At 38.7% G+C, this 19661-nt stretch overlaps 1 protein-coding gene across 1 annotated transcript in view; it reads left to right on the top strand.

Moving 5' to 3' along the window:
- The first annotated feature begins 518 nt into the window (after positions 1 to 518).
- DTWD2 (DTW domain containing 2) overlaps positions 519 to 19661 on the top strand; it is a 64045-nt gene continuing 44902 nt past the window's right edge. Inside the window, 2 exon segments of the mRNA XM_053917042.1 lie at positions 519 to 608; positions 876 to 1294. Coding sequence (XP_053773017.1) covers positions 519 to 608; positions 876 to 1294 — 509 coding nt within the window.

The raw sequence follows: 19661 nt of genomic DNA, 5'->3' as shown, positions 1-19661 counted from the left end.
TTCTTTTTCCCATCACCTGTGGATATTTCAGTCTTTTCCTACCCCTCCCTTACAGTAGTCCAAAAGAAATGATGGGTGCTGTTTGCAGGGGGAAAGAATGCAAGATAGTTGAAAACAGTAGCGCTGTACTCTATTCGCAAGCTTAATTTTAAGATAACTGAGAACCTAATAGTGAAACTAACACTTTAAGAAATATAATAGTGCTCTATTACTGTTAGTGATATATCTACTTTATTGGTATCTGTAACATAAAGTATTACCGAATGAAAAGAAGCAATTTTGGGAAAGTAGAATTTCTGCTTTCTTTCTAAGGTGGGCTTCATTTTGGCTTTACAGAAACTGTGGGCTATACTGCTGTGATCCAGGAGCTATACAAACTTGGACAAGATAGTTCTCTTTCTGTGGCTTTTTTCCCTCCATCCATAAAATCCCTGCCCTCCTTTTGCCTCGTGATCTTAGGGGTCTTGGAAAATTTAAAACCTCATTTAACCAATATTTGGTGTCTACTGTATAACAGTATGCTTGATGCTAGCAGATATATCGAGAAGTCCAAGATACAAGACACAGGTTTGTGCCCTTCTAGAGCAAGAAATCGGCATGAGACAAAGGTGAATCCAATTTTCAGTAGATACCTCTCTTGTGTTGGCCTTTACCTACTAACTATTTTTGTCAGTTGCTGCAACTGCTGTGCCCACTCACCCAGCTAATTCTTAAAGTGCCACACTAAGGCAGAAAGTGGAGAATTGCATTTTATTTTCACTTTTAAATAAGTGAAATTAAGGGAGGTTCATTGCTACCTGCAGCATTTTCAGAGGGTCACCTTTAACCTCTTCTCAACTGCTCCCCAGGCCAACCCACACGTCCCAATCTGGTAGACTGTAAAAGTCCCACTGGCTATTGACCAATGGGCTCGTTCCTTCTTTGCTGCGAGGCGGGACTTCGAGCACAAGCTTCGGAGACCCGCCCTTGTACGTGGCGTGCGTGTGTGGCTCCAAGCGGTGCCTAAAGGTTTCCCCAGCATATGGCGCCCTCTGGCGGCAACGGGTGTCAGTGTTACAGCTGGATCTGAGCGCCTGCCTTGTAGCAGCAGAAAGCAACGCGAACACCCAGCTACCTACCTCGTCGAGTGGCCGCCAGCCTCGGGGTCGCCTAAAGAGGAGGATCGGCGGGAGATTGAGGCTGCGCCGGCGGTGGCTGCCCTGGGCCTCGGAGAAGCGTACGGCGCTAGTGCGGACGGGCTATAGGAGCAGCCATTGAAACCAGCTTAAGGGAGGTCCCAGTGCAGCTGCTGCAGGTGACCCACGGCCCACGGGCGGGGGGGCGGGGGGGGGGCGGGGGGGGGGGGAACGGAGCCTCAGGCCCGGGGCGGCGAGGCTGCAGCGCCCCCTTCTGGGTAGGCGGCTCTGGCCCAAAGGAGCGCGCTGGCTTTGGCAACTTTTCACTTATGGTAGCGGGCCGGGCGGTTGACCTTGCTATCACTGTGAAATTGTTGTTACAGTTCTTTAATAAGAAGCCATTTATCTAGGTTCGTTATTATTTAACCTTTCCAAAAGACTCTGAGCGTGCTTAAGTGACAGTCGTCTCACAAATTAAAAAAAACAATGAATCAGAAGATAGAGACAGTCACAGTGGCTACTTGAGTAGTTAAGATTGTATTCAGAAGTATGAATTCACTCGGCAATATTTATGGAGCACCTACTGTGTGCCAGGCACTGTGCTAGGTCCTGGGAATGCAGGCATGAATAAAACAGATATGGTCTCTGTCCTCTTTGGGGCACTTACAGTCTAATGAAGAGACAACTTATTAAGCCACCAACAAGTAACATGATTGAATGCTCTCAGTGTGCCTGATTGTTGAAGTACTTTTCAGGAATACCCCGTGGTGCTGCTGCACTAAAGGATTGTGAGGATTGCTTTCCGTGTTTGAATTTTGGCTGTTTACATGTACTATTCTCTTTACTTCCTGGGTGTTCAGGATCACGTTCCTTGGCTCCTGAAGGTCTCCATCTATCACCTACCTCACTGCTGCTCTTCACACTTTTAATTATTCGATAGTGGCTGTACTTCCTCACTGCGGAATCACTCTGCAGTTTGTCATCAGATCCTACACTGTCCTGAGATGGCTTTCACTGAAGTCACCAGTAATCTCCATGAGATGAAGTCCAGTGGATCCTTTTCTGTTCACTTTTTACTAGACCCCTTGGCAGCATCCTGCAGTTGAATAGTCCCTTCTTGAAACACTCTTCCTGTGTCTCCCGTTTGATTTATCTGACTTCCCTGCCTGGTTGTCTTTGCTTGTTCTACTCAAACTCTAAATGTTGGGCTTCTTCAGGTCTTAAATCTAGATTCTCTTCTCTTCCAACCCCACACACTTCCCACAGGTGATCTTACCAGTTTTCATGGGTAAGTTATTACTTCTACCCCAATATCTCTAGCCCAGTGATTTTCAACTTTTTAAAAATCTCATGACACAAAGTAATTACTTAAATTCTGCAGCACACCAAAAATATATATTTTTTTGCTGGTTTGAAGGAAAAAATAGGTATAATTTTGATTCATTCACACCAGATGGCTATCGTGTTGTCTGTTGCCACTTTTATTTTAATTTGACGTTCTAAGGGATGGCACAGTGTTTGAAAATTGCTGCTCTAGCCCATACCTTTCTCCTGAGTACCAGACTATGCAGTCCTTTAACCAGTGTCTATTGAGTGCTTTCCTAATCACTGGTAATACAGTAGAGTCTGTGTTCATATGGAGTATTCAGTCTGTTATTAGATACAGATAATAAACTAATGAACAAGAAACCAAATATGTGATTACGGTTTTGAGGAAAAAGCACAGTGAATCAAAGGCATGGGTTGCTGTGACAGAAAATAGCAGGAGGGTATCAGGAAAGATTTCTGAGGAGAGAGCATGTATATTGACATTTGAAAGATGAGAAGGCTCCAGCCAGGAGAAAAGCATTCCAAGAAGGGGTGTAGGACAGACTTGTGGGCCTGTAACATCGAATGCTTGGAGTATCCTCCTCTGGACATTTTTACTTTTTCCCATGACAGGATCATGAGGCCTTAGAAGAATGGATCTTGAGTGTAAGGATCTTTTATGTTTTCTAAGTGTATATGTATTGGGTTGACCAAAAAGTTCGTTTGTTTTGTTCTGTAAGATAGCTCTGGTAGCACTTAGTTGTCCTTAATTTCATTCAAAACAATTTTGTTAGACTGTATTGCTACAGAATCTCATCAGCATGCATTTAAAAATACTTATCAAAATTGATAATTTTCGTGTCACCATTTTGATATTGAAGATGGAAGAAAATTTGCAACATTTTCAACATATGCTTTATAATTTCAAGAATGGTAAAAATGCAACTGAAATGCACAAAATGATTTATGCAGTGTATGGAGAAGGTGCTGTGACTGATCCAATGTGTCAAAAGTGGTTTGCAAAATTTTGTGTGGAGATTTCTCACTGGATGCTGCTCCATGGTTGGGTAGACCAGTTGAAGTTGATAGGGATCAAACTTAGACATTCATTGAGAACAATCAATGTTATACCATGTGGTAGGTAGCCAACATTCTTAAAACATCCAAATTAATAAAGTTATTGGTGAAAATGGAAATGTGTCTTTTATTTTATGAAAAAAACCTAAATGGACTTTTTGGTCAACCCAATATAGTAGATGCTCAATAGACTTTTGAGGAGAATGAATAATTTCATTCATTCTCCTGTACATATGAGCAAAATGGGTGTTGAATACAATTTATTTAAACAAGTTGTTTAAATGTGTTAGGAGATAATACTTAAAAATGCTGAAAGAAAAGTGTTTCAAATATAAGTCCAGGGATAAATTTTCATGCTAGCTTTATCATGTAGTTTTTAGTCTATTTAAAACTACCAATATAAGTGCTGTATGTACTTAAGAAAAATAGTCTCCTATGCTGAGCAAAAGTTTATGGCTTTTCTGATCTGCTTCTCCTCTTTAATAAACTTTATTTTTTAGAGCAGTTTTAGATTTACAGCAAAATTGAAGTGGAAGGTATGGAGATTTCCCATATACCCATTGCTCCCACTCATCACGGTTTCCTTCATTACCGCCATCCCCCACCAGAGTGGCGCTCTTGTTAGAGCTGACGAGCCACCCTGACACGTCATCATCACTCAAAGCCCAGAGTTTACATTAGTTTTCCCTCTCGGCGTTGTACGTATTCTAAGTTGGACAAATGTCTAATAATACATATCCACCATTATAGTATAATATCATCCAGAGTATTTTCATGCCCTAAAAATCCTCTTTGCTCTGCATTTTCATCCCTCCACACCACCTAACATGATGTGCTTTTTAAAAAATAAAAATGACTTGCTGGAGTTTAGCTTGTTTTCAGTTACATTTAGTTAATATTTTAGGGTCATGATTTTAGATTCAACATTTCTGCATGTTGCTTTTTCTAGTGAAATTTTCTACCTAATAAAACCTCTTCTCCCTGTTGGTTTGTTATGCATTTTGTTTGTTTTAGTTGGTAAGAATGAAATTCTAGAAATTTGGAGACTCTGTGGTGTTATCAATGAAATATAAACATTGATAACTCTTTATATTTTATTTCATTTGGCTGTGAGGGTTTTATTAGCTTCATGGGTGAACTTCTTTACCTTTATGCTTATAGTAGTTTTATTGTTTTTAAGTATATTTTGATTATGCTATTATAGTTGTCCCACTTTTTTCTCTCCTTTATCCCCTTCCGCCCTGCACCCCCCCTTCCACCAGCATTCCTTCAACCCTTAGTTCATGTCCATGGATTGTACATATAAGTTACTTGGCTTCTCCATTTCCTATACTATTCTTAACCTCCCCCTGTCTATTTTGTACCTACCAATTATGCTTCTTATTTCCTGTACCTTTTCCCCCTTTCTTCCCTTCCTCTTGCCTCCATGTGATCTCCATTTCTGTGATTCTGTTCCTGTTCTAGTTGTTTGCTTAGTTGATTTTTGTTTTTGTTTTTTTAGGTTTAGTTGTTGATAGTTGTGAGTTTGTTATCATTTTACTCTTCATAGTTTTGATCTTCTTTTTCTTAGATAAGTCCCTTTAACATTTCATATAATAAGGGCGTGGTGATGATGAACTCCTTTGACTTGACCTTATCTGGGAAGGACTTTATCTGCCCTTCATTCTAAGTGATAGTTTTGCTGGATAGCTTTCCACTCAGTCTTATAGCTGCTGCCTTGCTACACATCCGCTCCGCCCTGGCTGCCCATCTCCATCCCTCCTACCAGTCTGGACAAATGTTTCTTCTTTAACTCCTTGGTGGTTGGACTCCCATACAGTTCAATTTTTTTGGCTATCCTGGTTGTTTTTTGTTTTCAAATTGGCTGTTATCCTTCTTTTGGTCGTGCAAGGAAGCAAAGTGTATTCACCTATGTTTCCATCTTGGCCAGAAGCCTCTGCTTGTAGTAGTTTTAAAATCTAAAAAGCATTCTGCCCTGGCTGGTGTGGTTTGTTTGGTGGGAGTATCATCTAGTAACTGAAAGGTTGTGGGTTCATTTCCAGGTCAAGGCACATATTTAGGTTGTGGTTCTGGGTTCAGTCCCAGTCTGGATGCTTAAGATCCCCAGTCTGGGCACGTCCAGGAAGCAACCATTGATGCTTCTCTCTCACATGGATGTTTCTCTCTCCCTCTCTCTAAAAAATGGTGAAAAAAATGGCCTCAGGTGAGGACAAAAAAAAATTGTAAAAGCATTCTTAGATTTGAGTAATCGCTAAGTTACAATTATTTGGCTACTTATTTAAGACAGTATTCATTTCTCTAAACTCATTACTATAATTGTTACAGCCTAGAAAGTTTTAAAAATTGCTTTTGTTCGGGAAGTTTAAAGCCATTTTAACTTCTCAGCAAAATCATGCTCTTTAGAAATACAATGTATCTTACACATGAATGGAGTAATCTTTAAAAGATCCCAAATTGATTTGTTATTGTTAAGCTGCAGCTTTTGTGAAAAGCATGTCGCTGTTGCAGGGAGCAACCTGTAGAGTGGTGTGGTGTATGGAGTATGATGTGTTTGGAGAGTCTGGCCACCTGAGGTGAGGGACAGGACTGCAGAGATTAGTGGTGGTTACACTGGGAAGGGCCAAATAAGCTGTGTTAGGTGGTTTGAGCCTAATACAAGAACCCACCAAACCAGTTACTGAAATATTTTTATATTGGATGGTGATGACAAGCTCGACTTCTATAGATGGCTTTTAGGTATTATAATTTATACTCTGTTCCATTACAAATGCAAACTGGATGGTGATACAGTGGTGAAAGGCTTGACTGGGAAGAGTTAGGACCTCATTCCAGTGAAGATGCTAAACATCTTGATTATACTTTTATATCTTCCATGGATATTGCTCTGGGCCTGAGGACAAGATGTGGAAGCCACTTGCAAATCATTGGTCATAAAAGCAATGGAATAATAGCTAAGTAAAGAGTATTTTTTTTATCCATCTGAAGGAGGGAGAGCACACACACTGACACAGCTAGACCTGGAGACAAAATTATTTCTCTCTCCAATATTGTCTTCCTCAAAAGTACCAAGTTGTAAGGATTCTGTTAAACTGCCCCAATATAGTTAGCACTCATGTATTAAGCACCGACCAACTGCAACTTACCTACTTGGCCTAGGTATTTCATTTATGACATTTCTTATAACCACACTTTAGAGCTGATACTGTGAAATCATGAGGAGGCGGAGGTGATAAGTGAGCAGCAGAATCGTGTCTCTAGCTCCGCGGCACTTGGTTCCCAGCGCATGCAAGCACTTGACATTGCTCCACACTTCACACTTACTGAAGGAGACGTATGATTTTCTTTGCAGTGCACTTGTAGTCAACAGTTAAGTGGAGCCATTGAGCCTGCAGGAATACCTCTAATTTCTGTACTTTTTAAGCTGAAGTATGTTTACTTCAAGCTTAGACAAGTTGCCTGAACTTCAGTATTCTCTACCTCTTCTTTTTAATAGTGAGATGTAATTGAAGTATATCATATGTAAGTTTAAGGTTTATAATGTGTTGATTTGATACACTTATATATTGCAACATGATTACCACTGGGAGTGTTAGCTATCTTCACATAATTACCAATGCCGTTTTAAAAAACAATTTTATTTTTTTATTTTTAGAAAAAGGGGAAGGGAGGGAGAAAGAGAGGGAGAGAAACAATGTGTGGTTGCCTCTCATATGCCCTCAACTCAGGACCTGGCCCGTAACCCAGGCATGTGCCCTGACTGAGAACTGAACCAGTGACCCTTTGGTTCACAGGCTGGTACTCAATCCACCGAGCCACACCAGCCAGGGCTTAGGCATTTGCTTCTGATTCTGGATGTCATTGTGGCTAGTCTGCCTATTTGGTAGGTAGAAGTGAAAATGGTAATTCCCAAGGCAGTTTAGAATAAATAATTAAGATCGTTGAATTGTTATCAACATTTAGAATTAGAAAACAAACTGTTTTGATAAATTTAAAATCAAGTAGGTTATTGACGATAACTCTTAGGGTAAAAACTTAGATAATCTGCAAATTTAATTCTTTGTTCATTTCAGAAATATTTTATTCCCAAGAGAAATTTATTAAGTTAATGTGTTCTTTTCTGTTAATGTAGAAAATATGTTTATTCTTTGAAGTAGTTCATTTGTAATATTTGTGGAAATTGAACTGATTTACAGATTGCTTTGCAAACTAATCATATGTTTGAAGTTGAGCAGATGGTATATGTCAAAAGGGAATTTTTTTCCTTAAACTTAATGAAGTCTCCAAAGAGGAGTGACCAATTTTAAAAATAACTTTAGAGCTTTCTAAATGTTTGATTTATTTTCCCCCAAATTACTCTGATAGATAGAAGTTTTCTTCAAAGAACATCAAAGTACATTAATTCTTTCAGGTACATTTGCCTGGAATTAATAATTTATAGTCCTGTTAGTGCTTATGTGTGAGAAAACATATTCAGAAATTGTATAGTCTAAAATTTGGCATTACTGAGAATTCACAGGTTACAAATTGCTTTTGCATTTATATTTGTATTTAATACATAAGATAACTTTGTGATTTGAATAGTTATTTCCTTTTATAGACTTTCAAGGTCAGGTGACTAGTAAGAGTACCGCTGCTGTAGCTTTCATATTTTATTAGAATACCACATAGTAATGAGTTATACTGAAATTAATAGTGTCACTGCCTTTGTTTTCCTCTTGCACATAATAAATATTTTGAATGAAGTGTTTGTCTGTAATCCATGGATTCTTTTTATTTTCCTTTGTAATTGGCTACTTTTAATTATTTTGGGATGAGCAGTTTTAATTATTGTCTCTTTTTAAGATAGAGCTTTTATGTCCTGAGTCCTTTATCTGCTTATGGTCAGCTTCTCATTTGTATTAGTGATTTCTCACTTTTCAGTTAGAAAGGCAAATTTGTCAGAGGGGAGGAGGGTTGGGGAGCTGGGTGAAAAGGTGAAGGGATTAAGAAGTGCGAAATGGTAGTTACAGAATAGTCGCAGAGATACAGATTACAGCACAGGGGATACAGTCAGTAGTATCGTAATAACTATGTGGGACGCCAGGTGGGTGCTTGAAACACTGGGGAGACCACTTCCTAAAGCACATGACTTTCTAATCACCGTGCTGTACATCTGAAATTAACACAGAATACAATTGAATGTAAACTGTAATTTAAAAAGAAAATAATATCAAAAAGATTGCTGTTGAGAATTTTTTCCTTCTGTTGAGTTTTTGTTTGTTGGCTTATTTTTAATTTTCTCTATTGGAAGCCTAGTGAAAGGCTGTGGAGAAAGAGGGAGCAGTGAAGTGAAGTAAGCATGGAAGAGGGCATTCCATGAGTCCTGAAGGGAAAAAAGGGAAAAAGGAATGGAAATGAGTCCCCTCCTAAAGGGTGAGAGGGACTGGCCTGATGGAAATATGTCTGATCTCTTTGTGTGGACATGTTACTTGGCAGGCTAATCTTTTTTAAAAATTATGTTAATATATACGTAACATAATATCATTTTAACCATTTATAAGTATGCAATTCAGTGGTATTAAATACATTCACAATGTTATGTAACCATCACTATTATCTATGCCCCAAAGTTTAAAAACATTCCCAACATAAGCTCTGTACCCATTAAATAATAATTTCCCATCTCCCCTCACCGCAGTACCTGATAACTTCTATTCTGCTTTCTGTTTCTTTAAAATTGCCTATTCTAGGTACTTCACATAGTCAATCATACAATATTTGTCCTTCTGTGCCTGTAGTTTCACTTAGAAGGTTTTCAAGGTCCGTACATGCATGAAAATTTCATTCCTCTTAATGGCTGAGTTGTATGGTTGTACCACTTTTGTTTACCCATTGTCTGCTCTCTCGTTTATTCATTGTCCGTTCATGTATACCTCAGAGTGCACCTGCTGCGTTATGTGGTAGTTCTATATTTAACACTTTCTGGAATTGCCAAACTCTTTTCCATAGAAGCTTCAACCATTTTACATGCCCACAAGCAATGCCCAAGGGTGTTAATTTCTCCACAAAGTTGATGGCGCATAGTTAACAAACAGGGCACAGATATGACCGTTAATGTATTGTACTTGAAATGGCATGTTTAAAGCAAACCCCCAGACAGAAGAAATCACTGACAGAAATGCAGTGATTACCATTGCTCTAGCAAATCCCGACTTTTTAAAAATTGAGGTGTAATTGACATATAACCTTATCTTAGTTTCAGGTGTAAAAATAATCATTCGATATTTGTATATATTACAGAAAGATCACCATAAGTCTAGGGAACATTCTTCACATGACATAAACATTTGTTTCTTCTTGTGATGAGAAAGTTTAAGATCCACTCTCCGACCAGCTCTCAGATATGAAATGCAGTATTGTTAGCTACAGTCATTATGCTATACATTGCATCACCTTTACCCATTGTCCCCTCACCCATTTCTCCTATCCCTGCATTGTGGATTCTATGAGAGGATAACCTAATGTAATACACAGAAATTACACAATGGCAGTGACGCCTCCATGATGATGATGATGATGATGATGATTACTTGGAATGGAGGAGTTGGTATTTGGATACTGATTGATTTAATTCTAAATTTAAAAATAATTTTAGATTTAATGAAAGGTTTAAAAATAGTACTGAAGTTCCCACATACCCTTCTCCCAATAACCCAGTATGGTGGTTGAACATAACAACAGTGCTGCCACGGACTGTAAAGGGTCTGAGGCTTTACCTTATTTGCAGGTGGACATGTCAGCCTGCCTGTGTCATGGGTGCTGGCAAAAGACGTTCTTGGGTCAAAGACAAAGATTTTTTTTACTCATGGCACAGCACTGAGTATGAGCTTCCCGTTTGGCACTTCCCCTTGCTCTCCCCTCCTATGCTAAGTCCTGTAGGGGTTTCACAGAGGGGCCTAGGTGGGTGCTGTGCACCCAGTGGTTTTGCATCTTGGCTAAAGAACCCAGAGTTTAGGGTTCCTGAATCTTTTATAATGGTTGCAGGCAAGCCTGCCCTTTGCTCCAGCTGGAAGACATCTCAGTTTTCAAAGGCAGTTCACCAGCTACGTCACTTGCAAGTCTGTTATCTAAACTAAGAAATGAGCATTGATACAACACTATTAACTGCTGCAGAATTCACCAGTTCTCCTACTAACATCCTTTTACTGTGGTCCAGGATCTAACCTGTGTTGCATTAATTGTCGTATCATCTTTGTCTCCTCTAGTTTGTGATGGCTCCTCAGGCCCTTCTTGTTTCTCAGGGACTTGGTGCTTTTGAAGAATACCGGTCAGTTATTTTTGGAGAATGCCTCTCAGTTTGGGTTTGACTCATATTTTCTCCATGATTAGAATGAGGCTATTCCTTTTTGGCAGAAATAACTACAGTGTGACATGTCCTTGTTAGCACAGAGGTGTGTGATGTCGTTTTACTATGATGGGATTAACCCTGGTCACTTGGTGAAGGTAGTGTCTGCCGAGTTCTTTACTGGAAAGTTATCCTTTCTCCCTTTGCAATTAATAAATAAGTTGGAAGGGGGTGTTTTGAGACTGTCCGGATGTTCTGTTTTTCCTGTTTTAAATTTCTGCCTGCTAGTTTTTGCAGCCATCAGTAGACCTCGCCTGTAACAGTTATTGCTGTGGTGTTCTAATGATGATTTTCTATTTGCATCATTATTTTTACATTTGTTGATGGGAACTTTCCATATGGAAAAACTGTTTTTTCCTATTTACTTATTAAATTTATTTATGTCTGTATGGAATTACGGATATTTATTTTGTTCTCTGGGTTATAATTCAGTGGTACTGTTATTTATTTTGTTGCGGAGTTTATTTTCTTGGGCCAGTGGGAGCTCGTTCAGGCCCGCTCCTGGACTCTTTCGGCAGGCGTATCTCTTTTTGAGAACTTGCTTTCTGGCGCCCTAGGATGGTCCAGACCACCCTGTATTTTCCCCTGTCCCAGACCTAGAATCAACCGCTTTTCCAAGAAGACCTGCTTAATTGGAGAATGGTGTTAGAAAGTAAGATCTGGGCTCTAGTTTGCCCATTATCGCTGGGATGTTGGGGATAGAGCTGGGATATCTGTGTTTGTATACTGACCCATGCATACTTCTACGTCTCTGCTTCTGAATCTCTGTGTCTCTGCAGTCCAGTACATATACACGCATATCGTGAGTTCATCAAATACCACAGGATTCATTCTGGCCTGCCTGCCTTCTTTATTTGTGACTTCTTCCTTTGACAGTGAGAGACCTTGCTCTCGATGTCTATGGCATTATCGATAGCATATAGCGTATTGCATTTTCTGTTCTATAGCATATATGGCATATCTTCGTCATATTATTTGCTTAATCCTAGTGTGAGGGGGGACCCCCAAAAACCCAGTTTATTTATCAAAAATTGTGTATTTATTCTTACATGTTTAAACTTCAGTCACCTTCAAAGTATTCTCCATTTGATTCAGTACACCTACTGAAATGTTTTTTCCACTGCTCAAAACAGTTTTTGTACTTGTTGATTTTGAAGCCTTTCAGTGCTTCTGCTATTTTTGTTTCACCTCTTCCACATTGGCAAAACGTTTCTCTTTGAAGACTTTTTTCATCCAGGGAAACAAACAAAAAAAGTCACTGAGGATGAGATCAGGTGAATAGGGAGGGAGGGTGGGGCATGACATTTTTGGTCAGAAACTGCTGAACACTCAGCACAGTGTGGGCAGGTATATTCATAAATCACCCATCAGGAAATGGGCAAATGCACTGAAAGAGAGTCTTCAAAAAAAATCCACTGAAGCCAAATACAGCCTCTCACAACAATGCCAGATGGTACACTGACATAGATGGGTTCCTGGAACACTCACCTAGCAGGAGACGCCTACTACAAGGGACCCGCTGTCCAATATAATTCTGTTTTTGTGTGTGTCCTGCCCTTGTATACATATAACCGTTTCAGAATTATAACCCATACCACTGTTACTGATTGAATTTTAATTTGTAATTCTAGAGAACTACTAGGGAAAACAGCACACCAGGAGATAGATTCTAATGGTGATTACTTTTATTAATTTAATTAGCTTCAGTATAGCTCTCGATTGTTTTCTTTCAGAATTATTTTTGACTTTATATACATACTAAAGAGACAAGACTAGTATTGTCGCATCAACTAACTTATGTGCGTATGATCATAAGGAAATGGTGAAAAGATCTGAAAACCACAGGTTATTGAGGTGGCATCTATTTAATGCTTCTTCTTGAAAACATTATTTTTTTCTTAAAACACAAACGGTGTATCATCAGTAGAAACCGTTACCCATTATAGAAATATATAATGGAGCATATATAGAAATTCCTCACAACCCTTTATGACAAACCACCACCCATACACATGGATCAGGTAACTGTCTGATGCTTTTTAAACTGGATCATTTTATAGCTGCCTTTAGAGGTTTACCCTTGTAAATCTGGCAAAGTGGTAGAGAAACAGCCCAATCTAACTATATGTCTGGAAAACTAAGGAAGATACCAGGAATCTTTGTGGGGTTTTGGTAGTATAAAGTTAACTTTTTGGCCAAAGTATCAAGGAAAGCCATTTACTGCCTCCAAACTAGAGCCTTTCATCCTTAGGACTGGGGGTATTAAAATGAATGAACTTGGCTATTGCCTTCAGGGGACTTTAAGGAGAGGACTTCATATAAGCCAATTGTACAGTAATTATAACATGAATCATGTGTTTTAGGAGGACAGAGGCGGGAGGGACCCACTACCTGGATCTTCATAGTGGAGGTGGTGTTTATTTATCCTCACCTGAGAACATTTTTTCATTGCTTTTAGAGAAGGGGTGGGGTGGAACAAACCTCGGTTTGTGCCCTGACTGAGAATTGAACCCGCAACCTTTCAGTTTACAGGATGATGCTCTAAGCAACTAAGCCACACTGGCCAGGGTGTGGAGGTGGTGTTTAAACTATTCTTCAGTACTGGCTTTTCTCAGTGCTATTGCTCTGTACTAAATGAAGTAATTTTCTAACCTTCACTTTGCCATCTTTCCAATTCCCTTTCAGAAAGTTAATTAGACTTTTAACATCTGGGTCTACTTATTTCATTGCTTATCTGGATACCTTCCATGCTTACATTTCAGGTAAGGAACGGAGTTCAGACTCTAGAGTGGCATCCAAAGCCCTGCAGGTCAGACCTCCGCTTGCCCGCTCATCTCTTTTCCCCACCATACCCTTCACAAACCACTTTCTCCAGGGACTCGGAACTACTTCCCAAAACAGGTGTTTTTTATGTTTTGCTGTATGCCTTTGTTCTGTTATCCTCTCTGTATCAAATGCTTCTTCCTCATCTCTGCTGTGTGAAATCCTTCTCTGTTCCAGGTCCAGCTCAAATACATTTATCATCCTTTCCACTGTCTTCCAAGTTTGAAATGTTTCTTTTGCTAATTTCTGTCTATTTTCTCTGCAATACTATTGGTTCCTGCAGCTTAGCCTTTTTGTATTTATTCTTGAATCTTTAACCACATATCCTTAATTACCTGTAGTCATTTTATACTGGAGAATTTTATGAATGTTTTGGCTTTTATCTTTTACTTCTTGATCATCTCTTTCAGATGCCTAGGTTTATTTGTTTATCACCAAATGTTTTAATTCTGGTGCAGAGCCTTCTGGGACCGAGGACAGTTACATATAATTATATATTAAAACTTTTCATCGAACATTAAATGTTTATATGGAGTCAACAAAAGTATTGATTAAGGGTATTTTTGAATTAGACAGAACTGGGTTCTAGATCGAGCTCTGTTTTCTTTTGAGAAATTTACTTAACCTGTCTAAGCCTTCGTTTCTTCATCTGTAAATTAGGACAATAATACTACTTTCTTCGACAGGTTTTTATGGGAGTTAAATGAAGGTAAAGTATTTAGCATAGTGTATGTAACATGTTGGGGTAGTAGTTTGTCTAGACTCTGAGATTAAGGGTATTTTATAGCTCTATTTATTCTACAGTAAATAATTTTGCATGTGTTAATGCTGCAGGTCACCATAAATTGCCTTATTCTGGGGCTTTCAAGAGCTGCAAGTAAATGTTACATTGATGAAAAACACTTCTTTTTTTATTGTTGTTCTATTTTTATTGTTGTTCAATTACAGTTGTCCCCTTCCCCCCCCCCCATTACTCTCCCCGGTCCTATCCAACCCGTCCCCCCACCACCTCCCACATTTAATCCTCTCCATTGTCTTTGTTCATGGTCCTTTATACATGTTCCTTGATGCCCCTTCCCTTCTTCTCCCTGTTATCCCCCACTTTCCCTCCCCTTAGGTCACTGTCAGTTTGTTCTTTGTTTCCATGTCTCTGGTCATATTTTGCTCACTTGTTTCTTTTGTTGATTAGGTTCCTGTTAAAGGTGAGATCATATGATATTTGTCTTTTACCCCCTGGCTTATTTCACTTAGCATAATGCTTTCCAGTTTCATCCATGATGTCACAAAGGATAGGAGTTCCTTCTTTCTCTCTGCTGCGTAGAATTCCATTGTGTAAATGTACCACAGTTTTTTGATCCACTCATTTGCTGATGGGCACTTAGGCTCTTTCCAGCACTTGGCTATTGTAAATTGTGATGCTATGAACATTGGGGTGCACAGGTTCTTTTGAATTGAGGGAAAAACACTTCTTTGAAGGCCATTAAAATTAATGGCTTATTCATTGCATTACTGTATTCAAGTAATTCTAACTTAAAACTTATTATATTTTCTTTCTAACATCAAAGAAAATACTCAATCTCCTTTTGCTATTTTGAAGAAATGAACATTTATATAAAATTAGGGGGAATACTTTCTTAATAAATCAGCTTATATAAAGTCTGTATTTTAAAATACAGTTTTTAGGTAAGGGAAAGGAGAGGAAAGAATAGACTAGTAAAAATATTGCCTACTGTGGTTCAGTGGGTTCGAGTGTTGTCCTGTAACCGAAAGATTGTGGGTTCAATCCCCAGACAGGGCACATGCCTGTGTTGTGGGTTCAGCCTGTGGTTCGGGTGCATGTGGTCCCCAGACGGGACGTGCATGAGAGGCAACCAGTCGATGCTTCTCTTTCATGTTGATGTTTCTCTCCCTTCCTCTCCCTCTAAAAATGCAATGAAAAAATGTTCTTAGATAAGGATTAAAAATATATATATTTCCTACTAACATGGTCCCTTCATTATATGCTATTCTTTGTAAAATATTTCTACTGAGGGGATAGCTGGTCCTTGGGACCACTGTAACCTTTGACTTCCTGATTGTCAGGATGGACATTTATGATGTTCCCTTTAGTTGGCCAGTGGATAAGGAGCATAGAATTCTGCTACACATGGACCTGGAAGGTCCCATTGATAAATCCTGTGGAAGGTCTTTATTCATTCACTCATTATTTATTTAATAGCCAATATCCAATAAGTACACAATTTGGGTTATAGAAACATAAGCAAGAAGTTGTTTTCTCTAGAATTTTCAGTGAATTGAGTGTGAGAGAAAACATACCTAAATAACTAGTACTTAAGATAAAGTATGAAAATATAAAACGGGAGTGTACAGAGGAAAGAGTGATTAACTTAATTTACTATTAAGACAGATGTTTGCCGTTTTTACGTTTGTATTTAAATAGAAGAGCAGAAAGTAAATAATAGCCTAACAATACAGGTGACTACTTTGTGATCAGCTCCTCAGTCATTGATCTGTCACTTTTATGTTGACAGGAGGGGCTTTATTTAGCTCTGATAATAGTCATCTCTCCGTGCACAAGTCTTTGTTTTCAAGCATCTGGTTCCTCTGAAGCCTTCTTTAATTGTAATAACACTTACTAAAATTTTTCTTAATTATAGATTCTGTGGAAAGGACAAGGGTATCTCTAGGCCAGTGAACTCTAAATTATTTTGATTACATACCATAGTTAGTTGATTTTTTAAAAAAGGGTGTAATTCTAATAGGTATACTATGTATTTATCTGTGATTAAATACAGTTCCTATATATTAATGTATGATGTGCCTCATAAAACATGCACAAAAATAGATATAAAAAAAGGAAGAGATAACATGAAATAAACTATTTAAAAATGCCTTGCCCTGGCCAGTGTGGCTCAGTTGGTTGGAGTGTTGTCCCCTAACCAAAAGGTGGCAGGTTCAATGCCCAGTCAGGGTACATACCTAGGTTGTGGGTTTGATCCTCAGTCTGTGCGTGTATTAGAAGCAACCAATCGATGTTTCTCTCTCATATCAATGTTTCTCTCTCTCCCTTAGTTTCTCTGAAAGCAACGAAAAAGAAAAATGTCCTCAGGTGAGGATTAAAAAAAAAAGTCTTGCTATTTGTGATGGACCATTATTCATTATTTTGAGGCATTAATATATGCTTTTGGTGAGGTTCATAGTTAATGATAGTGAAATGTGAATCTACAGTGCAATTAATCTTTATAACTTCTACTTTTTAAAGTTATTGTCATATCTGATTAGATTTTTAATTCTGGTGAAGAGTTTGAAGTGGGATTAAGAAAGAAACAGCTCTGTCATGTACCTGTTCGTTGTGATTGTGTAATTTGACTTTCCTCAATATAGATTCTTGGTGGGTGTACCCAGTTTCTTTGCGAGTGCCATTGTTAACACTCCCTGTTATGGAACTTCTCCTTTCCTATCAGGACACCACACGTCCTTATTCATTATCATCTAACCTGCCAGTCCAAGGAGGGACTGTTAACATTTTCTTTAGCGCCCCATTGTGACATTTTACGTAACCTGCTTTGGAGAGCACTGCCTTAGGCATGTCTTCTGGGGCACAGGTCTCTGAAGGTCTCACTAAAGATACTTATTCCCACTCATTTGCTGATGGGCACTTAGGTTGCTTCCAGTACTTGGCTATTGTAAATTGTGCTGCTATGAACATTGGGGTGCATAGGTTCTTTTGGATTGGTGTTTCAGAGTTCTTAGGGTATAAATGAGTGTATCCAAAAACTATGGTATATTTACACAATGGAATTCTACGCAGCAGAGAGAAAGAAGGAGCTTATACCCTTTGCAACAGCATGGATGGAACTGGAGAGCATTATGCTAAGTGAAATAAGCCAGACAGTGAGGAACAAATACCATATGATCTCACCTTTAACTGGAACATAATCAATAGAAGAAAAAAGGAAACAAAATATAACCAGAGACATTGAAGTTAAGAACAATAACAATGGTCAGGGGGGATTGGGGAGGGGACAGTGAGGAGAGGGGATTACAGTACTACTATAAAGGACACATGGACAAAATCAAGCGGGAGGGTGGTGGTGGGGGAGGGAGGTGGGTTCAGCTGGGGTGGGGTGGAGGGATGGGGAGAAAAGGCACACAACTGTAATTGAATAACAATAAAAAAGATATTTATTCCCTTTATAGAGTTGCTCCCTTTCCTACAGCATGGTTTTATGTTCTAAGCTTATCCTTCCTCTACTCCTGAAGGCAGTTATAAAATAAAATAATATAATAAGAAAAACAATTTGGGGGGTATGAGAATATTATTTCTCTATATACTTGAAGAGATGAGATACAGTGTTACCTATTTTTCTTCTCTTTATGAGATAAAAATTTACTATAATAAATTATTAAGAAGAGCTGTTTCTTCTTTAATTGGTTATATTGACTATAGTTTGAGAAATGTAAAAACTGGTTTGTTATAGAGATTAACCTTCTTTAAAATGACAGTAGAGGGCACTGTGGTATTTAGTTTTTCGAAGCTTGTTTTAAAATTACCAAGTTGGCATTTTTCTGTGTAATGGAGTGTCTCTATTCAACTTATTGAAGGCATGAAACTCTTTGTTCTTTGCTTTTTTACTCTGTTGGGACTATAAAAATTTTGTTGAGTATTTGGAAATGAGGTGCACTATTTTTCTGTGTCCTACATTTCCTTTTATTAAGTGGGTAAAAGAAATCCTTTTAAAATAGAAATTCTTACAAATGTATTCACTAATCTTTACAGTGTGTCTATGTGAGATTTTCTTTCTTTGTTAAAAAAAGTTTAAAATGTGCTTGTTGATTTTAGAAATAGAGGAAGGGAGGAGGGGGAGAGAGAGAGACAGAGACAGACATGTGAGAGAGAAACATCTACTGGTTGCCTCTCATATGCGCCCCAACTGGGGGGAGAACCTGCAACCCAGCTATGTGTCCTCACCGGGAATCGAACCCCCAGCGTTTTAGCGTGCGAGATGACGCTCCAACAACTGAGCCACACCAGCGAAGGTGTGAGATTTTCTTGATTAAAATTAGTATTATGAGAAAATTAGTTTTCAGTGAATACTTTGTAAGAAATTTAATTAAATTTTTGAAAAATATTTCTGTAGGTTCCAGCATTTCCAGTCATATGCCAGCTATAATTCCAGTTGCCTGCAGGCTGTCAGAGATAGCCTGCCCAGAGTAACAGACTACCTCGTGCTCCAGCATGCACTTCGGAAGCCGGTCTGTCTTAGTCTGACAGGAGTCCTACGTATTTATTCCTATAATCCTTAATGAGAAAGCAAAAAAAGCTTATTTTATAAAATTCCCTCAGGGAAATTATTTGAGGATTTTATTTATATTTTAAGAATATAATTTACATTAACTGGGCTGTATATATCTTAAAGATGATAAACCACAATGATGGAAAACAGTATTTATAATACATTTCCAGTTTATTATACATTTGGAAGAGGGAAAAACCTCAGCTCTTACTTTAGTCATCTTACTACACATTAGCCAAAAAATGTTAGTCATAAATGATTACAATTTTATAATATTTGCCTACAAGTGTGCAGTAGTTTCCCCCCAGAACTTTCCTGGGGCTTTATTACTAGTTTCACGAGGGAGGGAATTGGAAGACCTGGAACGTGCTCAAGATCACATGGCAAGACAACGACACTGCCAGGGACACATCTTAGTAAGTTATTCCCCAAGCCACACCCTGTTTCTCTTTCTTAGATGTATGCAAATTCTAGAAGTAGTTTGACTTTTTGAAAAGTGAATGTTCATTATTTATAAATAATGTTTTGATATGTAGTTTTCTGGTATTCCCCCCCCCCCCCAACCATCTGAGTTCAAAGGAAGGAAGGAGCTTTCTGGCACAACGAGAGCAAACAAGCTCCAAGAGGGCAGGGGTCTTGTTTGGTTGTCCCAAGTGC

Source organism: Desmodus rotundus, chromosome 1, assembly GCF_022682495.2.
Source record: "Desmodus rotundus isolate HL8 chromosome 1, HLdesRot8A.1, whole genome shotgun sequence".
NCBI classification, from domain to species: Eukaryota; Metazoa; Chordata; class Mammalia; order Chiroptera; family Phyllostomidae; genus Desmodus; species Desmodus rotundus.
This window is presented reverse-complemented; position numbering and strand designations above follow the sequence as displayed.